Genomic DNA, 18,353 nt, shown 5'->3' on the forward strand with positions numbered 1-18,353 from the left:
GGGACAAGCTGCACATAATCCGATTACCCATCTCCTATCTTGGGTTACTGCTGGGTAGTCACCTAATGTGGAGCACCCACGGGGACACTCGAAGAAGAAAGAAAGGTTACTCACCGTAGTAACGGTGGTTCTTCGAGATGTGTCCCGGTGGGTGCTCCACTACCCGCCCATCCTCCCCGCTTCGGATCTCTGTTTAGTGTTTTTCAGGAGTATCTGAGGCGGTTGGTCAAGGAACTGGCGGGGACCGGATCGCGCACGTGGCCAGGAGCGCGCAAGGGAGCGGCGCGCACCAGCGCATGTGCGGTCCGGCAGAAACTGCTTGGAAGATCCGATCTGCAGCGCCGGGCGAGCCCGACACCTAATGTGGAGCACCCACGGGGACACATCTCGAAGAACCACCGTTACTATGGTGAGTAACCTTTCTTTTGACTTCACTGTATTTATTTCTGTGAAGTTTCGGTAGTGTGGCAGGACCTCCAGCCCTTTTGTCAGGCCTGGGCCGCCTAGTCAGTATCACCTAGTCACGCCTCAGCAGTCTAGTCAGCATCCCCCCATCAAGCCCAGGGGCCTGATCAGGCCTCAGTGACCTGGTCAGTAATTGCAGCTTAGCATCCTAATGAGGCCTCAGTGGCCTAATCAGTAATTGCTGACCCGATGGCCTACTGAGGCCTCAATGGCCTAGTCAGCCTTGGCAGGTCAGTGCTCCCCCTTCTTTGGGGTCATAGGAGTCAGGGGTAGGGGAGCCTGGGTCCTCCCTCTCCACTGGGCGCTAGCCCAGGGCTCTGTTGGTGGTGAGTTTGTCTTCCCAACCACCAGCTTAGCGGGGGAATTCCACTGCAACACGCTGAACTCCTGCCTCCCTGTCACAGGCTACTTCCTACCCTTTCCAGATGTGGCACGTCCACAGGCTCCAGCTGCTCCTCATCTGGCTGCTGTTGCTCCACTTCAGGTGGCAGCAGTGGCAGCTGCTGCTCCTTCTCTTTCTCGTCCTCTAGTGGCAATGGTGTTTGCTGCTCCCAAGTCAGAGCAGGAGCTTCTCCTTCCCTGGTGGCCAGCCCCAAATGGCTGGCCTCACTGGCCTTTATACTTGGACTGCATTTGGAGCATGCCCAGCAGGGTTGTCGGGGAGGGGCCTTTTCCACCCAGCAAGACTGGCCCTCACTCCCCTGGCCAGTGTGAGGTTAGTACATCCTGTCACAAGAAGGAATGACAACGATTTTTCATCAGATAATTTTTTTTGTGGCTAATGTCCATCATAATGTCCATAAGGTAGATAGATAATTGTATATTTTGGAGAGTGGAGATTAAGTCATGGAGCAATTGAAGCTAAAAATCTCAAACATGTACAATTTCAATGGTTTGAATTTTCAAAGGTGCAGAGCACATGGTTTGACTTCAGCAAAGGCCGCAATTGGGTCATTATTTTAGGTCATAGAATAATAGAAAATTTGGGTTGGAAGAGATATCAGGAGATCGTCTAGTCCAGGGGTATCTAGCAGGCGGCCCATGGGCCAGAATCTGGCCTGTGGAGCCAGCTACTTCAGTTCGACTGGCTTCTTCGGGGATGGCTGCTACAGAGCCATGGTGGCTGGGATGCAGAGCTGCCACAGACCCCGAGGACAGAGTCACGTCTGGAGTGACGGGCCAGCAGCAGAGCCCTGGCAGCCAGAGCGCCAAGCTGCCATCAGCCCTTGAGGCAGAGTCCTGTTTGGAGTGCAGTGGTGGTGGCAGAGTGGTTTGGGGCTGCAAGGGGGTTAAGACTGGATGTGGGCAGGGAAAAGTTTGGGGCTGAGGGAGGTTTAAGGCTGGGGGTGGGTGGCTTGGGGGTATTTGCCCCCCTGGAACACCTAAAAATTGCAGTGTGGTCCCTGATGAAAGAGGTGGGACCCCCCGATCTAGTTCAACCTCCTGTTCAAAGCAGGACCAACCCCAACAAAATCATTCCAGCCATTTGTCAAGCCTGTCCTTAAATACTTCTAAGGATGAAGAAAAGCCTGTCTTTCCTCTTTGGAACCCCCTGCAGTAGTTGATAACTGCTATTTAATGCCCCTCATTCTTTTCTCCTGCGGACTAAGTAAGCCCAGTTCCCTCCCCTTCTCCTCGCAAGTCATATTTGTCCTTGTCCTTTCTGTAGTGGGTATAGCTTCTCATGTACTAATATGTTCTGTAAAATAGATTTAGTTGTCTACCTTTATGACCTAAGACTAACATTTTCAGACCTGGGTGATGAGAGGTAGGTCCTTAGATACCCATTTAGATACTGTAACTAATTTTTACAAGTGCTGAACATCCATGACTTCTCTTGATGCCTATAGAATTTGAGGATTCTCAGCACTTTTCCAAAATGAGACCACTATTAAACTGTCTTATTTTGGCCAACCACAGTTGCTACTGTTATCCTAAGTGAACTTATTCAAGGCCATGAGAACTGTTACCTGCCACCTTTTCTACTTTTTTCTTTCAATAAAGGAAAAGGATACAGACTCTGTATCTTAAAATAAAATTTTACGCAGTTCAATCATCTTTTATGTATACTTTCCTTTATCTAATTTTTGACTCCCCCCCGCCCAGCTTCTGTCCCTCTACTCTCTGCTCACCTTGATGATAATTTTCTGATTTGTCAACCTTGATTACTATTTTTGGTTCTCTGTGCCTTAAATATTGATTCTGTTCTGGTATGGCTATGATCTGAAGAAGTGGGTCTGTCCCACGAAAGCTCATCACCTAATAAATTATTTTATTAGTCTTTAAAGTGCTACTGGACTGCTTTTTCATCTTTTACATGTTAGTCATGTCCTACTTGTTAGGATGAAGTATTTTGGTTTTGTCTAGGTGGAAAGCCCAGGCTTTGTTTGAAAAACTGACCCTGAAAAATCATGACTATACATATACAGAGCAGGCAGTTGATCTTTTATTCTGTCTTGTTTAAATAATTGCTTGTCATTTTGAGAGATCCTGTTTCGAAAATATACCAATTCATAAAGAATTAGTAGTGCAGGAAAGGAAGCAAACAATTTGTGTTCTTTTGTAAAACACTTCTGATATAAGTATATTTATCATTCTTAATATCCTATTAGGGTTTCCTTTTAGAATGCCTTCTAGTGGCTTTTATGTCTTTCTGAAGAAAATTTATTCCTCGGTTGCATTCAAAGTTATTCCCATTTTTTGTGTGCAGTTTTGACAACATTCTGTGCCTTGCTGAATCCTCATCGTTGTCTGATATCACCCTTGATGGCAATCCGATAGCTCAGGAGACATGTTACAAAAACACCATTCTCCATCATATGATGCAGCTCCGACAGCTAGATATGAAGAGAATCACGGTAAGAAACTTTTTGAAAAAGAATTAAGATATTCCAAGCATTAAAATTGGTGAATAGGATTGCTGGATTGTACATATGGAAAAACTTTTATCTACTGCTGAATTCAGATGTAATGTGAACATGACAATACTGGAACCTGTTTTTGTTCTATGCTACACTGTGCATCTTTCTTGCTTAACTCTTAATACGCTTTTTAAACTATTTTAAAATATTTTTCTTCACCTGTATCGTGACCATTGTCCACGTGAAAATGGTAAAGAATATCAGAGAGGTTTAGAAGAAAATATTGAACAAAAAGTGTTGTTACAATAAGGAAAGCATCTTCACAGCTGAGGATGTTGGGGAGATTCTGAAACCAGCACTGTTTTTTGTGGGAAATGAAACTGAGGAACTGTCCCGGATTGAAGTGTCATTAGAGGACGTTTTGGAACAAATAGATCAACTTAATGTTAACAAATCAACGGGACCAGCTGGCATTCATCCAAGAGTTCTGAAAGAACTCAAATGGGAAATCGCAGAGCTATTAAGACTAGTCTGTAACCTCTCCTTTGGACTAGCTTCCATACCTAATGTCTGGAAGATAGCTAATGTGACACCAATATTTAAAAAAGGCTCTAGAGGTGACCCTGGCAATTAGACTGGTAAGTTTAACATCAGTTCTGGGCAAATTAGTTGAAACAACCGTAAGAATAAAATTGTCAGGCACATAGAAGAACATAATTTGATGGGCAAAAGTCAACATGGTTTCTTACTAGTCTGTTCAAGTTCTTTGAAGGGGTTAACAAACATGCAGACGGGGGAGATCCAGTGGATATAGTATACTTAGATTTCCAGAAAGCCTTTGACAAGGTACCTCATCAAAGGCTGTTATGTAAATTGAGTAGTCATGGGATAAGAGGGAAGGTCCTTTCATGGACTGAGAACTGGTTAATACACAGGAAACAAAGGGTAGGCATAAATGGTAAATTTTCCGAATGGAGAGGGGTAACTAGTGGTGTCCCCCAAGGGTCAGTCCTAGGACCAATCCTGTTCAATTTATTCATACATGATGTGGAGAAGGGAGTGAGCAGTGAGGTGGCACAGTTTGCAGATAACACTAAACTGTTCAGGATAGTCAAGACAAAGGCAGGCAGTGAAGAACTTCAAAAAGATCTCATCAAAATGAGTGATTTGGGCAACAGAACAGCAAATGAAATTTAATGTGGATAAGTACAGGATAATGCACATTGGAAAAAATAACCCCAGGAACACTTACAATATGATGGGGGTTAATTTAGCTCTAGCTAATCAGGAGATCTTGGAGTTACCGTGGATAGTTCCTTGAAAACGTCTGTGCAGTGTGCAGAGGCAGTCAAAAAGGCAAATAGGATGTTAGGTATTACTAAAAAAGGGATAGAAAAGGAGTATCTTACTGCCCTTATATAAATCTATGGTACGCTCACATCTTGAATACTGTGTACAGATGTGGTCTCCTCACGTAAAGAAAGATATCCTGGCACTGGAAAAGGTTCAGAAAAGGGCAACTAAAATGATTAGGTGCTTGGAACAGGTACCGTATGAGTAGAGGCTAAAAAGATTGGGACTTTTCAGTTTAGAAAAGAGGAGACTGAGACGGGACATGATAGATGTATGTAAAATTATGACAGGTATGGAGAGGGTGAATAAGGAGAAGTTATTTACTTGTGCCGATAATACAAGAACTAGAGGACACCAAATGAAATTAATGGGTAGCAGGTTTAAAACTAATAAAAAAAAAGTTCTTCACTCAGTGCATAGTTAACCTGTGGAACTCCTTGCCAGAGGAGACTGTGAAGGCTAGGACTGTAACAGAATTTAAGAAAGAGCTAGATAAATTCATGGAGGTTAGGTCCATAAAAGGCTATTAGCCAAGGATAGGAATGGTGTCCCTGGCCTCTGTTTGTCAGAGGCTGGAGATGGATGGCAGGAGACAAATTGCTTGATCATTGTCTTCGGTCCACCCCCTCTGGGGCACCTGGCACTGACCACTGTCGGCAGACAGGCTGCTGGGCTGGATGGACCTTTGGTCTGACCCAGTATGTCCATTCTTATGAAAATATATTACCATGAAAACTACTGACTGCTTGCTTCAGTGCAGTGCTTCTGTATCAATTCTTCCCATCCCAGTCCTTCTGGCTTCCTTCTGCAGCTGTAAGTAATAGATGTCCTCCCCACCACTCTACTGGTAAATTATCAGCTGCTGCAAGACCAAGCCCTCTGTTAATACTTTTAACTAACTAGGCCTACATCCCTGTAGAGTTCTTCACCTCTCTTATGTCTGATCTCTTCCATCTTTTTATCCCGTATTTGTCTTAAGCAATTAAACAATACTGTGGATTTTAAGTTCTAGAAAATAAAAACTGGCTTAAATCATTATATATTTGCATTCTGATTATGTGCACTGCATTTATTTGTGTGTGTGTGTGTGTATATATATATATATATATATATATATATATATATATATATATATATATATATATATATATATATATATAAATGTTATCACTAGGAAGGACAGATACTGCAGGCCCTAGGGCAAGGTTGGAGATGGGCCCAGCTCTGCACCCCTTGGAAGGTGCAGTGTGAAGGGCAGAAGGGGTGGGGTGCTAGGGCAGTCAGCTCTTAGCACCACTGGAACTATGGCACTGGGTCCCCCACGGTTGCGTGAAGCAGTATTTCAAAGGAGCTCAGAACTCCTGCTGCTGCCAAAGTAGCAGTGGTGGTTTCTGGAGCTCTGGTCCCCAAGATGAACAACACAGAATTCAGATGTTCTGATTGGTAGCAGCATATTATAGTGATATACACTGGGCAGTATCTAGCTTGATGTTTCTTTGATTGGATTAGTTTACATGAATGGGAAGGGTCATTTTCTTACTTCACTTGATGAATAGACCAAAACGCTAACTGGACTGTAAAGTTTTTTCTCCTTTATTCTGTGACCCACCTGAACATGCTGAATTTTCCAATTTTGCTTTGCCTTGCAGGCAATTAATAGGTAAGTCTGATCATTGGTCTTTTCTGGTTATAAATTTGTTTATTTCTTCTGCAAGAGAAGTGAAGAAACTGAAAACATTTTTAGTGGATGCTGTTACTTCATATTCCCCTTCATATCTATTTGGCATCTCATGCTGACGAAAGTTTTCTTTGAAGTGAGATCAGAGGCTAAGCGTAACATTTTCCAAAAGCATCCATGTTCTCTTTACTTAGGCTCCTGGTGCCCTGTCTGCGCTTACCTTCCCATCGATTTACTCCTGCTATACAAATAACATAGCTGAAGTTGACATACCTGCTGCAGTGTCTTGTGTGCAGTAAGGTTGATGTGCCACTCTCCTGTCGACACTACCTACTCTTCTCATTTTGGTGGGAGTACTGGTATTGCCAAGAATGAGCTTTGAGATGTATTTATCACATGTACAGTAGACACAATAAATCAGTGGTGGGTTGATCAATTGCTGCTGTGTCAATCCACCTCATCGTAGAGACAAGGCCTCAGTCACATAATATAATGTTCCCCTCAGGCAGCAAGTGTATATCTCTTGTCCATTCTAGGAGACCCGTTCAAGTTAAGAAAAACAAACCTCTCTAATTGTTTAACTTGTAAATAAATCCCATCTCAAGAGAAAGTCTTTAACTCCTCTCCTTCCCAGCGCCCTCTATAAACTGAACCTTTTTGGATGATACACTTGATAAGTTTTTTCCCTTTAAATCAGAAAAATGGTCCTTTTCTGGCATATACATCTGAGAAAAGGACTGCAAGTTGAAGCTACCCTTTTAGCAACTGATTGCCTTGTGGAAAACATGTTTAAATTTGAATTGAATACAGTACTGCTTCATAAGTAGGCTTGGAAAATTCATTTTCGTTGTAAATTTCATAATATTGGTGATTTTAGTCTTAAGCATTTTTTTAAAATCTATGTAAATGTTCACAGTTGCAGGATATTATGGGGTTTTCATGGTGGGATATACAAAAGTCACATTGGGTATAAAGACATTGAAGGACACTATTGGGCCCAGGTAATCCTGCCCCTCTAAGCATACAGACTATGTTCTGGCTAGAGGTACAGGTTAATTAGAAGCTCAGAAACCCAAGCAATGAGAGGGAGAGTGAAAACACTAGAAGAAAGGCAGGCCCTTCTCTTGAAAGCCTCACTGAAGCCTGAGCCTGAGGTGGGGCCATGGTTCTGCTGAGTTCCACAGTTGTGCTTTCTCCAACCCACCTATTTCCTCCTCTCCTCCCATGCCCCCTGCCTTTTTCCCTCTCTTTTGAGAACCAGAAAGTCCTTAGATATTCTGCTCATTTTAACTCAGTTAAACTATGATTGTTTGAGCTTTAAGGGAACGGGGTCCATATCCCAAGCTGAAGGATCAGATTAGATAGGAAGTTGCCCAGGATGGCAGGCTTTGGCTTTCTGTGTGGAGGACTTGGCTGGTGCTGCTTTCCCCAAGCCCTGGGCTGGGACCCCATGGAGAAGGAAGGGCTAGGTTCTCTTACCATGTCCTGCTTGAGAAATAAGCCCAAAGTCTTCCTGAGACCTTGACACCTCTATGGTAGGGACAAGCCATTTCTAATCTCTCCCTCACCCCCTGCATTTTTTTTTATGTTGAGTGGCTTAAAACCAGGTATACGAAGCCTCAACCCACAAGGCCGACCCCCCCAGACTCCCTAATATAGGGTGGTCAGAGAACAAGGGGATTATGCAGGTTCTATTTAGTAACACATGATGAGATTCAAAAAGCTTTAGAGCTCCCAAATTAATGACTACTGAAAACTTGTCATGGACCATGAATTTTTTTTTCTGCTGTGAAATCTGGGTTCTTTTAATGTGCTTTTAGTCCATATTATGCAAATCTCATAGGAGACACCAGTTTTTCTCCCATTGGGGGATCTTCACCTAAAAGGAAGTTGGGGTGTGTGTGTCAGGATTATTTTAGGGGGCTTATCCTCCTGCCATGTTTAGTTCTACATAGATAGTGGTGCTCCAGATACTAATTACGGTTGAACCTGTTGCCATGTGACAGCACATGCTGGAGAATATTACAAATGAGCTGTGAGTAGGAGGGTATTCCCAATTTAGGGTTACTTTATTTGTTGTACATTTCTTATTATTCAAGGATTTGCTTCTATTAAATGCTACTCTCTGAAAATCTAATTCCAAGAATAAACCTATTGGAACTCCAAAATAGTGAACATGTTTAACTAGTTAAAGACAGTTGCCCACCATATTTGCATAGTATGTCTTATTAAAAAATATTCCAGAAGGAGTTGTATTTAAATATATGTAACCAATATGTTAAATAGGTATACATTTATGTTCAAAACGTACATTACTATATTAGAACTAAATATAGTACAACTACCGATATAATGAAAATCTGAAGAATGGGCTGGAATGTATATATAAGAACTACAAATTCATTGGGAGACTGAATGTTTATAAAACGGTATATTTCCAATTACCCAGTAGATTCATGTTATCAGTATCTCAGATATAACGTGCTGCTCATTAGCACAAGTCATAGCATTTTCATTGGTGTAGTACAAGAATGAACAAAAACGTGCCTTCCCAGACAACAAAGAAGCCAATTTAATTTTTAAAGTTATCCTAACCTACAACTGTTCTTTCTAAAAATGGTATTTAATTAAGAAGGCACATCTGCCATTATTATTGATACCAGCCTCTAGATTTCCTAAAAATATGAATTAAGGGACGGGATTATTTTTTCTAATAATTTATTAGAAGATTCCTGAAAAGTCTCAAATCTGCAAGGGAGATAGTTTGGGATCTTCCCAGAGCATTGCCCTACCAGTGCTAGTACACTGTACAGATGGTTAGTCTCCCATTTCCCTAAACTGGAAAATATTTCAACCAATAGTGGCTGTGTTTATTTCAAGACACAGAAGTCTTTAGGATATCAATAAAGAGAAGCAAAGAACTTTTACTGGAAGCATTTAACTGATTGTCTCTATTTGGAGCTGGAAAGCATGGTAAAACTTTTTAAAATATATTTATTGTACTTAGCAGACTTTTCTGAAAGGGTGAATTACATACATGTGCAGAACCATGTATTTATTTCCAGGTAACTCAGAGGTCTGCAACCCGCAGCTCCGGACCCACATGCAGACTTCTTTTTGGCTCCTTTGGAAAGCTTTAAAAAACCCCTCCTGATTATTTTGGGTAAACGGTGAATGTCTGAAAGCCCAACAATGAACAACTCATATCTAAATGGCAAACAATGTGGCCGTTTCTATACAGGCCACTTTCTTTGAAAGTGGCATGGTAATACACAGCCCAAAATATGCTAATGAGGTGTGGATGCAAATTCTCCACACCTCATTAGCATACAGTCACGTGATTTTGAGTCCAGAAGACCATTCTTCCAGACTCCAAAATGCTGTTTAGAAGTGCAGCCCCCTGGGGAGCTTCCAGAAGGAAGTACTTCTTCCAGAGACCCCTTCTTCCTGAAAATTTTTGGGAAGAAGGGGCCTCCGGAAGAAGGACTTCCTTCTGGAAGCTCCGCGGGGGGGCCATGCTTCTAAATGGCGTTTTGGAGTCCGGAAGAATGGTCTTCCGGACTCAAAATCACGTGATATTATGCTAGTGATGCATGGGGAATTTGCATCCGTGCCTCATTAGCATATTTTGGGCTGTGTATTACCATGCCACTTTTGAAGAAAGTGGCCTGTGTAGAAACGGCCTATGTAACCTTGAAACATTGGATAACTCCCCCTTTAACATGTGCAGGGCATTGTGGGATATGATACTGTATCTGTGTTTTGATCATGTTGCTAATAAAGTCTTGATTTTGAAAAGGAAAAGGAAGCTTGCAGCATTCCTGCTGGGAAGAGCAACACACATTTTGAGAAAGAAAACTGAAATTAAACGTGAAGTAAAATTGGCAGAATTAATGTGGGTTCAGGAGTGAAAGTCAGGAAGATAGTGGTGCAAACACAGACATGTAAAGTGTGAGGAAACAGAATATGTAAAAACATTGTGGCCATCCTGCAGTAAACATGTATCACATTTCAAATCATTGTGTGTGCACTGTTCTTACAATAGGGGTTGCAAAAAGTATTGTTTGATTATTTGTTAAGGATCGTCTCGTATTCAGTTGCACTGCTGCTTTTGAATTATTGAGTTTTTACCAAATTCAGAAAGAAGGCTCTTCTTGATATTTTGGTTGCTAACCTCTGGGCTGGCTCATCCACAGAAAGTACACTTACTGCATTTGTCAGTAAATGTAAATTCTGCCATACACACAAAGCAGCAAAAATATTTTCATAGATAACAATCAAAAGTTACAGGTAAGCAAAGAAAGGAAAATGCTGCTTGGAAAGTTATTAAAGTTTAATTTACGGATATTTACTTTGTTTATTTTGACATGTTGATAATTTGTAGTTTCACAATTATAAATAAGGCCCATCTAGGCCATTTTGGTCAATTTCAGAGTCATAGGATTTTAAAAATCATGTCATGATTTCAGCTATTGAAATCTGAAATTTCATGTTGGTGTAATTGGAGGGGTCTTCTTGATCCAGAAATTAGTTGTTGAGGGTCCAGGGTTCACAAGATTATTTTAGGGGAAGAGGAGTTTGTAATATCACTGCCCTTACTGCTGCACTCCTCCTAGCAGTGGCAATGACTTCAAACCTGGGCAGGTGGAGGGCACCCGCTGTTGGCTAACAGCCCATTTCTGAAAGCAGAGCCACTGCCAGTACCAGTGCAGAAATCAGGATGGCATGCTATTGCCACCCTGACTTCTGCACCGCTTCTGGCAGGGCATTGCCTTCAAAGCTGGGTGGAGCAGCGCTGCCACAGCACTTCAAAGGGGTCCAGAGCTCTGGCCTCCGTCGCTGCCACAATAACAGCAGCCAGAGCTCTGGACCCTTTTGAAATGCTGGGCCCCCAGGCAACAGTCTCCTTTGCTCTCACTCCGTCAGCAGACCTGCCTCTTTCTGACTGGAAAGAAATTTTTTCTCCACTGCTAGATTGGCCAAGAGGGATGTTTATTTTTACCATCCTGACAGCAACTGAGGAACCCAGTGGGAATGAAAGGTGAGGTTCAGATTGTCATGTCTTGGCAGGTGTTCAGTGCAGGTGCTTGTTCAGTAGGGATCTGGTCTGTTCATAAACCAGAATTGGAAGTGGGCTCAGGGTAAGATATTCACTAAAGAACCTGGGAAATGCTGTTTGGGTTCCTAATGTCTGGTAGAAAAAGAAAACAACCTCCTTTCTCTAGAGCCTTAGTCCTCAGACAAAGAGCTTTGGAAAAGGGATGGGCTGATGGTAGCCTTCTAACAAGAAAGAGGTATGATCTACATTGTACAAGACATTACCAGATGATTCTCAGATGAGTTATTAAAGGTGTTAACTTAGTGAAAAAACATCCCTTGTGCCTTCTCTTGTCTTCCTTCCTGTTCAACCCAATTAACTATTGGACTATCAGGAAGAAAAATGACTGAAAGTGCATAGCAGTGCGAAGATTAAAAAAAGAGCAGTTTTATAATGAGGATTAAAGTATTAGAATAGACAGACCACTCAGGAGGAGGTAGGGCTAGAAGAGGAAGAAATCAGTGTTTATGAATCATGGTAAAAGAATTTTCACCGGTAACAAGCTAATTTTGACTTTTCTTAAGCTTTCTAAATCATAAGAAATATGCACAGCAATGTGAAAACTTGCATCCCATTCTTGTCATCTATTGTAAGTTTGTAACAAAAGTTAACTATTCGTTTAAGATGAAATTTCCCCTCTCTAAGAATGTATATATCACTTAGCATCAATTCATCTCCCAAAATATGACATAAGTGGCATCATAGGCTGTGTGCTGATCCTTTCCACACAAACTAATTTTATCATTGAAGAACAGTAATGCTTGTTGTGGAAGTTCTATTCCCCAGCTTTTGGGGTTATTCTCTTGGGCTACTTCTACCCTAGAAGCGTCTGTTAATAAAAGTTTAGCCGGAAGAGCTGTTGCAACAAAGCTACTGTTGACAGATTTTGGCTACATATAAAAGTGGATTGATCTTTTGATCTGCTCTTTTGACAGAGGGGCCCCCTGGAGCATCTATGTATCTTTTTTGTCAACAGTTTCTGTTGACAAAATGCATTTTGTATGTAGACGCTCCACATGTTTTGTCTACAAAATTCTCTAATGTAGATGTAGCATTGATGTTTCTTAAAATACTTTACTTTAGCTATCTAGATCGCATTTTAAGATATACTTTAATTTCCAAAACCACCCTTAATAGGAAGTTTATTTGTTGTTGCAGAAATTCATCACTTTCTTAGAATATTCTGCCATTACTTCTAAACCCCATATATTTCAAAGTTGCTGGTTTACCACCCTATTTCTGCTATCTAGTTGGTATACTCATTCTTTTTAAAAATAGTATTGTTATGAACAATTTTGTGTTGACTATATAGCTGCTGGCAACCTTAACATAATCACTTTTGGGGAAATTCACCTCATTTTTGTATGTTGATCAACTATCATAACTGCAATGTGCTGTACATTTTTTTTGTAAATGGGGTAATGTTTCTATTTCGTGTTTAGTATCTACACCCCTTGAATTTGAAAATTCATATTAATCTCTAATTTTTATTCTTCCTAACCCTCTCTCTGCAGAATTGCAGACCAAAAGATCTTCCAAGTTCCTTTTGATATGGGTGTAAGGGAACTTTTTATGACTTAACATATGGGTCAGTTGAAGCTTGGGGTTCTGGATCTGAGTGTACAATAAGCGAGAATATTTTGTTTTAAGGAACCTACAGATTGAGATGTAGGGACGGCAGAGGGTGATGATCTGTCCTGTTTTAGGTGGGACAACCCCGTATTTCAGGTGCCAGGAAGGTGAACCCTCTTTATTTTAACAAAGGGGATAATTGCCATGTATTTGCACTGCTGCTGGGAGCCAGGAGCACACAGGTGTGGCTGCTGCCTGGGGCCCGGATCGCTGCAGCTTGGAAGAGCCGCCCAGCTGCATCTGTCACCTAGCTCCTGGCTGCTCATGGGAGCTGGGAAACTGACAAGATGCTGCTGCGCCTGGCTTCTGGCTTCCCGCTGCTTGCAGGAGCGGGGAGCCAGACTGGCATGGCTGTGAGTGGCTCCTGGCTCCCCATGGCTAGAGGAGCCGGGAGGAGCACTGGCAGGCCGCTGCCCCTTTCCCAGCTCCCTGGAGCAGTGGGGAGCCAGGAGGAGCACCAGCGCATGGAGGTCACCCATGGGGCTGCAGCCCGTTCTCAGCACCCCAAGGCATGGGGCAACCGGGAACCACCTCTTTCCCACTGAAGCCAGAGAGTACCCCCATATCACCCAGCAGGGTGGGTAGCCACTGTCTAACTCAACGTGACCATGTGTCCCATTTTAGCTGGCGCACTTACTTGCCTTACATAATTAACAATGTGCATTCATTATGTATATTTTGAAGCACACATGTGCAACCAAAATCTTTTAAACTTTGTTGGGACTTGATAGTGTGCTTTGACATTCATATTTTCATTAATAAGTAACACCAAAATTTGGTTCATGATTCTTAACAAAATGTTTTTGTGATATAGTTATTCAATGAAACAAATGTAGTTTTCAAGACAAAATGTTTTTATACGGCTTTATAAAAACAAATTAATATTATGAGAACCTTAATATTTGTAAATTTTAAAACTTTGTTTCAATTTGTAAATATAACATTTAACATTTTTCTTTTTTTCTCGTATTGCGTATACATGATGTTTGTGATGTGTGGTACTGGTGTGGCTGCAATTCACTACATTTATTTTGCAGCAGCTCTCAAGCACCTGTCAGAAATCGGGGGCTTGTTTGTGCGAAATGCTATGTAGACACACACAAACACAAAGGCTATGTATGGTTACACTAGCAAATTTTGCTGGTAAAACCCTTGTTTTGTCAACAAAACTTGTGGACTGTGAACACACAAAATGTATTTTGTCAACAGTATCTGGACAAAACAGCACTTTGGCTGGCAGCCTTCTCCCTCAAAGCTCTGTCGACGAAAAGCCGTGTGGCCTCTCTGGGGTGGTTGGGCGTTCTCTCAACAGACAGGACAGCCACAATAATGGCCATCCCTGTCTACTGTGCTTCTGGGGTCTGTTTTGTCAAGAAAGCAGCCAGGCAGTCTGGCTGCTGTGTTGGCAGAGCGGAGCGCTCTACTGATTTGGCTTTTGTGTGTGGCCACACTCCTGTCAACTGCAGTTTTGTTGGGAAAACTCTCCTGACAGTGACTTCTGTTGAGAGAGCGCTGTAGTGTCACACTAGCCAAACAGTCCTTTCTTTGTGGGCATTATTTGAAGTAAATTGTACTCGACCTCATTTTTCATTGGATACTGTAGTAACGACTTATTAGATGTTTAGTAGGATAAGTATGTCACAAAGTTCCTGTTTATTTCATTTTATGAAAAGCAACTATCCAATTGCTTTGTGTGCTTTCATATTAGTTAAAGCTTAAAATTAATTATTGTGTTCGTACAGTAGTTTCAGCATATGAAGATATCTTTTGAGACCACTTACATTTTCCAGTAGTATCTTAAGTTTCTGAAAAATGAAAGTTAAAATCTATTATTTCTAACAGGAATTTTCTATTTTTGAAGGCCCCTTCTTCTCCTTCTCCTCCCAAAATACCTTTCTCAGGTGATTTTGGAAGATATTTTATATAATCGCCTTCAGGAGTTTATGAAGTATATAAAGTTAAGATAAAAGTATTCCTTTCAAATGTTTGTGCTGAAGAACCTCTTTGCATTGTATTTCATAGCTAGCATTTCTTTGTTATTGGAAAAGGTGTTTTAAAAATACTGTTCTATGTTAATATTTGTGGTTCTGTAAACCAGTAGCATTTAACCTGTTTTTACTGCATTATTCAGTTGTCCTGATGAAAGACTTAAATATTATAGAATTTATTTAGGGGAAAATATATAGTTTCTTGAGCATTAGTAAGTAGTAATATATGATAAATATAGTCTAGTCAGTAATCTACAGAAAAACACTTTGCCTTCTTTTCTTTTAATTCCTTTAATGAAAGAGGTAGTTAAATCACTGGAACAATAGGGCGCAGGGACAGCTTAGCTATTAAAATGAACTTTTTGGACTATGATACAGTCATAAACTGAATACCACAGACTCGTTTTATTTGTATTTCATTTCCAAAAATATTGTGTAAAATTAGTGGCCAACAAAAAGTACTCTTAAATATTTCCAATCACAGTGGTGGGATGTAATTAAATAATATGTTATATATGTCCTCTGAGTAAGAAGACTACTTAACATATATACAGAACCTTTCTATTTTTCAATGCACTGTACAAATGTCAATCTGCAAAAGACATCAAATTTGCTGCCCTATTATCTTCTATGTTTTCATTATAGCAATTTGTGCATTCCCTGATGTTTTTTCTTGTAATGACTGATTCTGTATGACTTTTATTTTTGTTTTATTAATGAATTTGTCTGTAGAAACATTGTGAAAATATACCAAATCTAATATTGAACTAATAGAACTTCAATTCTAATATCAAAGTGTAGGAGAGATGAAGAGTAGACCATGCAAGGAAACATACATCTACTACAAACAAGTTTTTCCATAACTGATAGCCTTTGCTTATTCCATTCATTGACTGTCTATATTAGAACCAATATTTACTGGGGAGTAGATTCTTAGAGGCACTGTATGTGCTCTGCAGGAATTTTTTGAAGCACTTACCTCCAACCTTCTACATCAATGGAAACAATCCCTTTGCTTTTAGTGGGAGTTAGATCAGTCACTTAAAAAACAAAAAAAACAGCTGTTCACCTTTAACTTTACAACATTATTCTTATCTACAAACCTTGATTTTTATATTTTATGGGGCTTGTTCTGAGAGGTGCTTAGCACAAATAACCCTCACTGAGAGTCAAGGAGACTTATAACCTACAAGGATCAGGATTTTAGGTTGCTTGCAGGATGGGCATTATTTACGATTTTGGTGAGGAGTGACAACTTTAATCATGATTTCAGGGGCTGCTTTTTGGACACATGAAAACTTGAGTGCTTTTTTTTTCTTTTTTTCTCAGATAAGTTAGAAATTAGCTGATGAGCACTGTGTCTAGTTCCTATATAAAGGAAACATACAAAATGCCTATTAAAGCTATATAGTAAGAGTATGTGGAAATTGGAATAGAAGGCAAATCTGAAAAGCAGAATTCTTACAACCTGCAGTATTAGTGTGTGTACACACAGGACTGTTTCCAGGCTGGAATGATTTAATTGGGTTTGGTACTACTTTGAGTAGGGGGTTTGACTAGGTGACCTCCGAAGGTCTTTTGTATCCCTAATCATCTATTATTTTATGCCATTACATCTCAAGCACTGAAGTATAGAGCATCATGATGTGGTGGATTATGGAATTTGTAGGAACACAGGTGAGAAAAATCAGTAAAGAGAGCACAACTGGTCACACTTCACCTTATAGATCTGTGAGTTCAGTGTTGCCTGTTTTCTGTTGCATTAATTGCCCAAAGATACTTAAAATCTAGCCCCAAAGTAACTGTCTATTGAACATATTAACATAAGTTTTATTAACATATTGGTCTATACCAGGCGTGTCCAACCCGTGGGCCACATGCGGCCCTGGACAGCTAGTAATGTGGCCCCACAAGATCGTAAACTTTTAACATTATTATGTGATTTATATACATTAACTATATTATATGTTTTGTATGCGGCCCAAGACAATTCCTCTTCACTCAATGCGGCCCAGGCAAGCCAAAAGGTTGGACACCCATGGTCTACACTTTTAAAAAGAATCACTATTTATACTCTAAGTAAATGATGGCTATTAGTCGCATGGATCTATAACAAAAAAAATTTTTGCAGCCAAATCTTATAAATTATCTCTAGTGTGTTGTTGTAAGTATTGGTGAAAGTAAATATCACCTCAGTGAAAATACACTGATGCTATTCTACTTTGTGAGACTGCTATGCCACCAGAAATGTTTGAGAAAGTACAATGGGAGAGAAAGCTGGGGAATTGTTGCTTGAGGGCAGCATTTGAAGCCCAACAGCTCTTCAAAGATATTGTGTGAAAAAGATTCTAGAAAAATGTAACAGCACTCTGGTGAGATTTGATAAAATCTAGGCATTTACAGAAAAATTGGCATTTATGTGTCGCAGCCTACGGACCTGACCAAAAGCCCCTTTTAAGCAACGGAAAGACTACCACAGAGAAGTGGGACTAAGTGGCAAAATGAATGGCCGCACTGGGGTACTGCAATTAGAGAGCTGAAAAATGAAAGATAAATCTTTTTATGATTTAAACAATATGTGTGTTGGATAGTAATAGAGAGATAGGCAGATTAGTCTGTATTCTAAAAAAAAAAAAGTCATGTAGCACTTTAAAGATTAACAAAATATGTGTGGTGGTCATAACTCTTGCTTGCTTCTTCACAGCAGCACTACTCTTACTGCCTGAAACTTCTATGAGGATAATTACTCCTGAATATACCTGAAGTGGTAGCCTCTCCCCCATCTGAGCAGCCTGGGGTCTACTGGTGTCAATATGGGGCTTGTTCCTGCATTTCAAACATGCTGACATTGTGATGGGTTCCCCCACTTCTGTAGCTACCCATAATTGAGATACAACTGACTCCTCTCACTCACTGATATGAATTCCCCCTTGCAATATGACATTGTGACAAGCTGCAAAGCCCTCTGGATTATCACACACACCAGTATTCACAGGCAGGGACTACATCCACCTGTCTTCATGAATGCCCTGGCCAGTCTCTCATGAACTCACAATAGAGAGGCTACAGCCAAAATACTCCCAGCTCCCCAGCCTAAGATCCAAGAGCTGTTTCATATTACCCTAGTCAAAACCCAATCAGTGTGAATTCATTACCCAGTCTGCCACTTGGACAAAGGAAAGTGGATGTTCAGCTCTTGTTTATGAGCTGAAATTTATCTGCCTTGCACTTCAAACCACACATGGTATTTTAGGTAGAATATGAAATACATATATTAA

The 18,353-nt window shown here is 40.8% G+C and overlaps 1 protein-coding gene across 1 annotated transcript in view; it reads left to right on the forward strand.

The window, feature by feature from the left end:
• The window catches only part of LRRC49 (leucine rich repeat containing 49), a 112,135-nt gene that overhangs the window by 48,592 nt on the left and 45,190 nt on the right, over window positions 1–18,353 (forward strand). Inside the window, 1 exon segment of the mRNA XM_075006730.1 lies at window positions 3,176–3,323. Within this exon segment, the coding sequence (XP_074862831.1) occupies window positions 3,176–3,323 (148 nt within the window).

This window comes from Carettochelys insculpta, chromosome 12 (genome assembly GCF_033958435.1).
Source record: "Carettochelys insculpta isolate YL-2023 chromosome 12, ASM3395843v1, whole genome shotgun sequence".
Taxonomy (NCBI): Eukaryota; Metazoa; Chordata; order Testudines; family Carettochelyidae; genus Carettochelys; species Carettochelys insculpta.